We start from the raw sequence: 9,675 nt of genomic DNA, 5'->3' as shown, positions 1-9,675 counted from the left end.
CTAATAAGGAAAATTTAATTAAAATTTCCTCTTAACTCATCTTGTGGCCGGCCCCTACAAGTCCTCCAAAGAAGGAAAGTTTTAAACACAAAATTAAAACTTCCTAATTTATTTCCGAAAATTTTTAAAATAAAAATTTCTCTTTTAAAAATTTTCTTCATGGTTGGTTATAAAAGGAAACTTTTATAAATTAAAATCTCTCTATTAAAACATGTGGATAATTACAAAAAGGAAAGTTTTCTCCAAAATTAAAATCTTCCTTTTAACTACAAATAAGGAAATATATCAAACCTTTCTCTTAATCCTTTTATAGAAACTATAAAAGGAAACATTTAATTTTAAAACTCTCTTTTAAATCATGGCTTCCACATAAGGAAAGATTTTAAAATTAAAATCCCTTTTATTTTTTTTATTGTGGTCGGCCACCTACTTGGGCTCCAAGGTAGGGCCGGCCACCACTTGAACCCATCTCTCTTTGGTTTGGTCGGCCCTAGCTTGGGCTCCAAGCTAGGCTTGGTCGGCCACCTTAAGGTGGGTAAGAAGTTGGGTTTAGGTGGGTATAAGACTTTATAAATAAGAGGCTACGATAGGGACCGAGAGAAGGAATTAATTTTAGTCTCCCGATAAACTTGAGCTTCCCATGTTCGCCCCGAACACCCAACTCGAGTTCATCAATAATAACTCATACCACTAAAGAGTTATTATTAAACTACCGCACCAATTCCATATTACTATATGGGCTCCTTCTTATCATGAGTATGTTAGTCTTCCTATGTTTAAGATATCGAATGTCCACTAATTAAATGAGTTACTGACAACTCATTTAATTAATATCTAGCTCCAAGAGTAGTACCACTCAACCTTATCATCATGTCAGACTAAGTCCACCTGCGAGGTTTACATGATAATCCTTATGAGCTCCTCAAGGGGACATCATCAACTTAGATTACTAGGACACAGTTTCATTCTATAATCAATAACACACCATATAAATAATATCATTTCTTAACTTATCGGGTCTATTGATTTAACGAGCTAAATCGCACCCTTTGATAAATTAAAGAAATAAATATTATGTGTGTTTGTTATTATATCATGATTAAGAGTATACACTTCCATAATAACAGAGGTATTGTTCTTTTATATAGTCAGTATAAAAAAATACTACCTCAAATGGTCCTGCTTAATACATTTAGAGTGTACTAGTATAATTTTATAGTCAAGATAAATTAATATCAAATTACACTACGACTATTCCAATGGTTTGTTCCTTTCCATTTTAGTCGTAAGCTACTATTTATAATTTATAAGAAACTGATAACATGATCTTCTGTGTGTGACACCACACACCATATTATCTACAATATAAATTAATTGAACAACTACACTTAGCATATAAATGTAGATATTTGACCAATGTGATTCTTTATTTCAAAATAAATGTTTACAAAAAGCTAGGCTTTTAGTATACACTCTAACAGTTCAGCCATCACCTCTACCTCATATTCAATTCCTTATGTGTGAAGAAATATTTTAAGTTTTTGTGGTCAGTGAAGATCTCACAATATCCACCATAAAAGTAATGCTCAAAATCTTTAAAACAAAGATGACTGTCGCTTATTCCAAGTCATACGTGGGATAGTTTTGTTGGGACCGAAATGTAGCTAGAGGGGGGTGAATAGCTCGTCGCGTGCTCGTGGTTGACGTTGCTTATTTCTTCAAAGATGTGCAGCGGAAATACAAAGAAAACAAAATACACAACGCTAACAAATGGATTTTACTTGATATCCACCTTACAAGAGGTGACTAGTCCAAGGATCCACGCGCACACACACACCTCCACTAATAAACGCTCCTTTTTGGTAACTACCGAAGGCGGAGAAGCCCTACAAGACTCTCAATACAGAAAGAAAGGAAAGGGAACAAAAGTATAAGCAAAGCTTACAATGAATACAAGAAACCCTAACTCTAGCTTTCTTCTTCTTGCTTTTGATCCGCCTCTTGACTTGGAAGAACCTCCAAGAACCTTCAAGAATTGGTGATCTGGAGCTTAGAGAGAGCTGTGGAGTTGCTGTCGAGGATCTGAGATAAATCGTATAAGAGCTCGGAAGAACTGCCGAAGAAAACGCACGCCACCGGTCTTTATCTGCGCCAACGGTCGGATCCCGATCGATTGGATTGCTCCCAATCGATCGGAGAGGTTTTGGATTGATCGGCCGATCGATCCAGAGCGCCTCTGTGCTCTCAGGAATTACTTGGATCGATCGGCTGATCGATCCAGGGCTTATCGCGCAACATCTGTTGGAGCAATCTAGGTGCCCTAAGTTTTGATGTTTGGGAAAAGGTTTAAGTTAGGTTTATTGTTGTATTTGATATGCATTGTGAGTGTGCAGGATGCAGGTACAACAAGGAAAGTCCAAGGGTGAGTCTTGGCGGTGAAAGTCCAAGCATGTAGTCTTGGCAACGTAAGTCCAAGTGTGATCTTGGCAAAGGAGGAAAGTCAAAGGATGAGTCTTGGCGGTGTAAGTCCAAGCATGTAGTCTTGGCAACGTAAGTCCAAGTGTGACTTGGCAATGGATGAAGTCCCGGAGGCGCGACCTCTTGGCAAAGGAAGACCCGACAACAATGACAAGGCCGATGGAAGCTCCAGAAGGCAAGACGTGAAGGATGGGGAGGCATCCGAGGGACGCAAGGCTGATGGAGGAGGCTAGAAGGCTAGGAGGCTAGGTCTAGGTTGGTCGGGCGAGAACGAGTGCTGAGTGAATGTACTCGAGGTAAAATCCTAGAATTAGGGGTTACTGTAGCAGCACTGTAGCGTTACTGTAGCGTTACTGTAGCAGTCGACTGGTGACTATAGCAGTCGAGTAGCCGTTGGCACCAGTCGACTGGTAACGGGCAAATCAGGTTCTGATTTGTTCCAAGCTCTATAAGAAGGAGCTTGGTATGACCGGCAAAGGTGACGAAATTAGACTTGGTTAAGGTCTAATTAGTAGTCTACAAGTGCTCAAGAGTTTTCCTTGTGTCCAAGAGGTCTTGGTGAGTTTGTGGTGAGGTTTCTCCACCCACAAGGAGTTTGAGCTAGCCGGAGGTCTTCCGGGGAGTAATCCACCGACGGATAGGGATCGTCCACCTTACGGACACGCCGTGGAGTAGGAGCTTTATCTCCGAACCACGTAAATGATCGTGTAGCTTGGTTTGCATTCTTTCTTGTCTTGTATTTTGTTTAGCTTGTTTATTTTTGGTATTATTCCGCTGCGCAAGCTAACAACGTAGGAAGCGAACGATTTGGGTGAGCCGCTATTCACCCCCCTCTAGCGGGCACATCGGTCCTAACAACATCGCTATCTCCCAATCGATCCATTGATCGATTGGGAGCTCTGGATCGATCACCCGATCGATCCAGAGGCTTTCTGTGCGCTTTGCGACTTGCCCACTCAAGGCTTATTGCAGGGACCTTCCCAATCGATCGGCCGATCGATTGGGCATCAACCAATCGATCGGCTGATCGATCCATAGGTTGGTTTTTGCCCAAAACCAAGTCCCAAGCCCCCAAACCAACATCCGGTCTATCCATGACCTGTTAGTTCATCATGCCTAGCATCCGATCACCTTTGACCTGCTAGGACTCCCTCACCAAGTGTCTGGTCAATCCCTTTGACCCACTTGGACTTTTCTCCTTTTGCCAAGTATCTGGTCAATCCCTTTGACCTACTTGGACTTTTCTCCTCGTGCCAAGTATCCGGTCAATCCCTTTGACCTACTTGGACTTTCCAACACCAAATGTCTGATTAGCCTTGATCCATCTGGATTTCTCCCGTGTCTGGCTTCACTCACCAGGACTTCCCTTCTGCCTAGCTTCACTCACTAGGACTTCTCTTCTGCCTGGCTTTACTCATCAAGTCTTTCACCTAACTTCACTCACTAGGATTTTCACCTGGCTTCACTCGCCAGGATTTTCCTCTGCCTGTCTCCACTCACCAGGACTTTCACCTAGCTTCACTCACTAGGATTTCCTCACTGCCTAGCTTCACTCACTAGGTCTTTCACCTAGCTTCGCTCACCAGGATTTTCCTTCTGCCTAACATCCCAGTTAGGACTTCCCAGTCAAGTATCTGGTCAACCTTGACCTACTTGACTCTTCTTCAACCAACCTGATCAGACCCTGATCAGAGGGGAATTGCACCAAACAATCTCCCCAAATGAACAACTGCACCTGCACTTGTCCATATCATCGAAGTCTTATATTGTCAAACATCGAAACCCAAACCAAGACTCAAGCTTGGTCAACCAGGTCAACCTTGACCTGAGGGATATTGCACCAACAAGTTTTGCTCCTGCACCTTTAACTGACGAGAAGCATGGGTTATTGCCTTCTCATTCTACATCAACACGGCCCCTAAAGCATTCTTGGAGGCATCTATGTGTAGAACCGTTGGCAGGCTAGAAGGGGGGTTGAATAGCCTGTAAATAAAACAACAAAGACCATTCTCGAACTTTCAACAGAACACTTGCATAAAGTAAATTAGCAGTAAATAAAAAGCAGAAAGAAGAGGCTCACAACTTGACTTGGTTACAACCAAGGAGATTGTTGATCCAAGGAATAAACGTGCACTAAAATATCTCCTTCAGGCAGAGAAGCCTCTTACAGCAGTGAAAGCACAAAAGACAGAAGCTAAACTAGAACAGAAGCGCACAAGTGTTTGGAATGTAAATTTCTGAGTTGATTCAAAGCTTCTGGATGAATGCTATATTTATAGCCTTGGTCGGGGCGCCTGGAAGGGTTTTGGGCCCCTTGGGGGGGATAAATTTTATCCCCCAATGTTCAGATCGAGTCAAAGCTCGATCCGGTCAAAAATGACTCCCGGGCGCCCGGAAGGGTTCCGGGCGCCCCGGACAGTTCCGGGCGCCCCGGATGCTAGGTCAACTCTGGTTGACTTTTGTCCGGGTCCTCTACTCGAATCCGCTAGAATAGAAGCGCACAAGTGTTTGGAATGTAAATTTCTGAGTTGATTCAAAACTTCTGGACCAAGGCTATATTTATAGCCTTGGTCGGGGCGCCTGGAAGGGTTCCGGGCGCCCTGGTGGGATAAATTTTATCCCGCAACGTTCAGATCGAGTCAAAGCTCGATCCGGTCAAAAACTGACTCCTGGGCGCCCGGACCTTAGTCACCATTGTTGACTTTTCGGTCCGGGCTCTCGGCGCCGGTTCAGCTCGTCTTTCGTCCAGGTCCTCTGCTCTGGATCCGCTTGATTGGGTGATCTCTGCTATCTAGAATAGGGCTCACCCGAACCTAAGTTCCGGTCTTCTCGAGCGGGCTTCCCTCCGACTTCTCGTCCCTCGGAATCGCTGCGTGTTTCCTTCTCGTCCGCCGGCGTACTCATCCGCAGTCTTCGTCCCTCCTAGCTGCGTCTCTTGCTCCCCGAGCAATCTTCCGCTCTGGCTTTCGTTCCTCGGAACCACCGCACGCTTCCTTCTCGTCCGCTGGTGTACTCTTCCGCAGCACCTCGTCCCTCGGACTGTCGTCCTTCACGCTAGCTGCGTCTTCCACTCGACTACCTGTGCTCCTAAGCTCTTGCACACTTAGACACAAGGTTAAAACACACAGGACCTAACTTAATTTATTGATCACACCAAAATAACCTTGGGGTTCCAACACTATGTATACCACAAACCGCCTAGTACCACTTGAGATTGCAAGCACCGACGTCATCATCGATTTTTCTTTTAGCTCCTCAAAACTCCTCTCACACCGGTCTGCCCATTCATACTTACCTCTTTCTCAGCGAAGTCAGTGGTAAGACAATTCGCGAAAAGTTCTAGATGAACCTTCGATAGTAGCCTGCAGTCCTATGAAGCTTCGGATTTCTATAGCATTCTTTGGAGTTGCTCAATTTTAAATTGCTTCTACTTTAGTTGGATCCACTTCTATACCTTTTTCCGAGATAATGTGTCCCAAGAATATAATCTACCCCAAACAGAAGACACATTTATTGAACTTCGCATATAGGCGTCTATCCCTCAGAGCCCGTAGCACCTTAGTCAAATGCTAATGATGCTCTTCGCGACTATGGGAGTAGATTAATATGTCATCGATGAAGACAATAACAAATTAGTCCAAAAACAACTGGAAAATTTGGTTCATCAAATCCATAAAAGTTGTTGGGGTGTTAGTAAACCCAAATGGCATAACAAGAAACTCGTAGTAGTCATAACAAGTTCTTAATGTAATTTTATGGGTGTCCTCCTCTTTTACCTTTACTTGATGGTAACCGGATCTCAAGTCAATTTTTGAGAATATTGCCGCACCTTGTAGTTGATCAAACATATCATTAATCTTGGACAATAGGTATTTATTCTTAACTGTAACTCCATTCAACTCCTAGTAATCAATGCACAGACGCATTGTCTCATCCTTCTTATGAACAAATAACACTGGCGCTCCCCTTGGTGACATACTCAGTCGAATGAAACTCTTATCCAGTAGCTCTTGCAACTGCTCCTTCAACTCTTTCATTTCTATAGGCGCCAATTGATATGATGCTTTAGACAGTTGGGTGGTTCCAGATATCAATTCAATCCCAAACTCTACCTCCCTAAGGGGAGGTAATCCCGAAATATCGTCTGAAATACCTCTAGAAAATTTTAAGCCACATCCGCTTCATCTAAACTTGGTCTATGAGTCTCAGAGTTAACCATGATATTGGCCAGAAACCCGTTACACCCTTTACTCAACATATGTTGGGCTTTACATGCTATAATGATATGAGAGAGATTCGGTTTTGTGGTCGCATTGAAAACGAAGGATTCATCATTTGGCAGTTTCAACTTGACCATCCATCATTTGCAATCGATGATAGCCTCATGTTGAGTCAACCAATTCATTCATAAAATCACATCAAAGTCAGTTATTTCCAGAACAATAAATTTGGCATACACAATACAATTTTGTATTAGCATCCTATAATTTTTTACCATACTATTGTTGTGTAGTTCTTCTTCTGAGGGTAAGGAAACACTATATCTCATAGTCATTCTATCATGTGTAATGCCCAGCTTTGCACATATGTCACAGATAGAATGGATAGCTCCGAAATCTATTAACGCATGGGCAAGTAGGTCGGTAACAAAGATCATACCTATAATGATGGCAGAATCTAGATCTACCTGCTCCCAAGTCATTACAAATACTCTTCCTTGGTTGGTTCCTTGAGCTGGGCCAGTCTTTAGCAAAATATCCCGGCTTCTTACACATGTAACAAACATTCGAACTCATCAGACACTGACCAAAATAAAATTTCCCACACTTGGAACACGGAACCCTGTCGTTGACCTTGGGGGCAGTGTCGTCAGCTGGTCAAGATCCCTGAAGTTGTTGTCATGGCTGAGTCTGGTTCTGCTACTCCTTGCCTTGAAACTGAGCAGGAAAAGGCTTCTTACTACTCGACCCTTGCTGTTCTCTTCCTTAGTAACTTTTCCTCTTGTTATGCTCTTCTTTTATCATCTCATTCTTGTCCCTCTCTGACATCAAGGCATGATCCATTGCCTCTCTGAGAGTGGTAACTCGACTCAACCAGACATTATGTTGAATCGCAACCCTCAACCCTTTGATAAAAAATTTCAGCTCCTCCGATGGTTGTCCTACAATCATGGGCATGAAGTCACGTCCTCTCTCAAACTTCTTAACATATTCATCAACCATCATGTCTCTTTGACGAAACTCTAAGAATTCTCTTGTCCGTCAGGTTTTGTTATCAGTTGTGAAATACTTCCCATAGAATATTTCTTTAAAACCAACCTAGATCAAAGTAGTCAAGTCCATCGCAAAACATGCACCCTCCCACCAAATATGAGCATCATCACGTAGCATGAATATTACACACCTAACATTGTTTGCATCGGTGAGCTGCATAAAATCATAGATCATCTCCAATGATCGGATCCACCTTTCAGCAACAATTGGGTCAATGGTACCCTTGAACTCTGTCAAGACCAGCTCTTTGAACTGTCTATACACTGGATTAGCACTAGCAGTGGGACGGCTTAGTGCATTTTCATTTTCTCTAGCTCTTTGTAGTTGCTCCATCTATTCCCTGTGAATTTGACTCTATTCTTGCAAGAGCGTTGTAAGTTCAGCTAAGAACTGATTGTTCTGTCCGCCAACCTCACCATTGTTTCTTCTGGCAACCATAAACTTTTCCCTTTTTGGTGTTGATGTAGGGTGCACAAGAAGGAACAATTGTAGAGAGAATCAGGAGGCAGGGTTGGGGCTAGGATTGTCGTTGGCTCCGAGCTGCTCCGGTAATGGAGCAGTGGCGTTGACATACGGGGTTGACGCTCTACAAAACGGGATATCAACGTCGGTAACGACGTCAAGTCGATGACATCGAGCGACATCAATGGAGAGTGGCAGAGGAGAATCAGGAGAGAGGTTGAGCAACAGAAGGATGTTAGGATAAATAAAACTTAAGGTTTATATACTCAAACAACTCCTTATATAATTGGATATTCAAATAGATTTTCATCAGGCTTAATAGATCCGTCCCCTTAAAATATATTATACGAATTCATTTTAAATCCTAATTTTTTTAAAAAAAATTCTATAAAATTTTATAAATTATTTTTTAATTAACATCTATTATTTTATTTTGTCTAGATATAAGACATCACGGGCAATAGGTATAGGTTGATCTGTTGCCATGAGAACTTCCAAGTCAACTAGTTGTGGATCCCATAATAGAAAAATACGACCACGGTCAGAAAAATGAAGGTTATGTGCCATTTTCATACCTAAAAACCGTTGTTGTTGGTGGAGAAGAGCATGGCCGGCGACGTGGAGAAGATGGTCATCGTCGGGCTCGTGTGGGGCGCCACCAACGCTGTCATGCGCCGTGGGGCCCTCGTCTGGGACCGGAAGCTCCAGGCCCAGTTGCGGGCCGCCGCCCCTGGCAGCCGAGGACTCCGCCGCCGCCTCCTTCAATGGATCGACCTCCTCCTAACCTGGCAGTACTCCCTCCCGTTTTTCATCAACCTATCCGCCTCCGCTGCCTTCTTCCACATCCTGGGCGGCGCCCCCATCTCCGTCGCCGTGCCCGTCACTAACGCCACCACCTTCGCCGCCACGGCCGTCGCCGGCATGTTCCTAGGCGAGGAGATGCGCGCCGGGACCACCATCTTCGGTACGGCTCTGATCGTCTTGGGTGTTTGGATTTGCATTAGATCTGGAGATTAGGGTTCCTAATTTGCCCCTAAAATAAACCCTTCTGCTTTCCTTGTGAAAAATTTTGCTTCTTGGTAGAGCTCGCGATTTCTTTTATCAATTTCTTGCGATTTCAGTGCATGAATGTGCCCATTGAAAATGGTGTGACTGAAATTGCTCAGAAAATATGTAATCATACTTTGATAAGTAAAATTCACTGCTTGCCTTATCAATCATTTGCGATTGCTTTGCATGAATGTGTTCAACGGCAATTGGTGAGACTGAAACTGCTCAGAAGAACTATAACCATGCCCTGAAGATTTGCAGAGTTTATCTTCTGTACTATGGATATTAGTTTTTTTCTTCTTCTCCTTTTGCACAAATGCAAATTATGAACTTTACCATTGCCTTCGACAAAGACAATATTCACGTAGCTGACCTCAAATAGTTGAGACAAACAAAGCCTTGACGATGACTG

The 9,675-nt window shown here is 43.2% G+C and overlaps 1 protein-coding gene across 1 annotated transcript; it reads left to right on the top strand.

The window, feature by feature from the left end:
* Positions 1-8,735: 8,735 nt before the first annotated feature.
* On the top strand, positions 8,736-9,427 carry LOC122000189 (transmembrane protein 234 homolog). The gene has a single exon (XM_042554678.1). The coding sequence runs from the start codon at positions 8,820-8,822 to the stop codon at positions 9,228-9,230; it is 411 nt and encodes a 136-aa protein (XP_042410612.1). The 5' UTR covers positions 8,736-8,819; the 3' UTR covers positions 9,231-9,427.
* Positions 9,428-9,675: the final 248 nt, after the last annotated feature.

The sequence above is a fragment of the Zingiber officinale genome, chromosome 7A (genome assembly GCF_018446385.1).
Source record: "Zingiber officinale cultivar Zhangliang chromosome 7A, Zo_v1.1, whole genome shotgun sequence".
Taxonomy (NCBI): Eukaryota; Viridiplantae; Streptophyta; class Magnoliopsida; order Zingiberales; family Zingiberaceae; genus Zingiber; species Zingiber officinale.
This window is presented reverse-complemented; position numbering and strand designations above follow the sequence as displayed.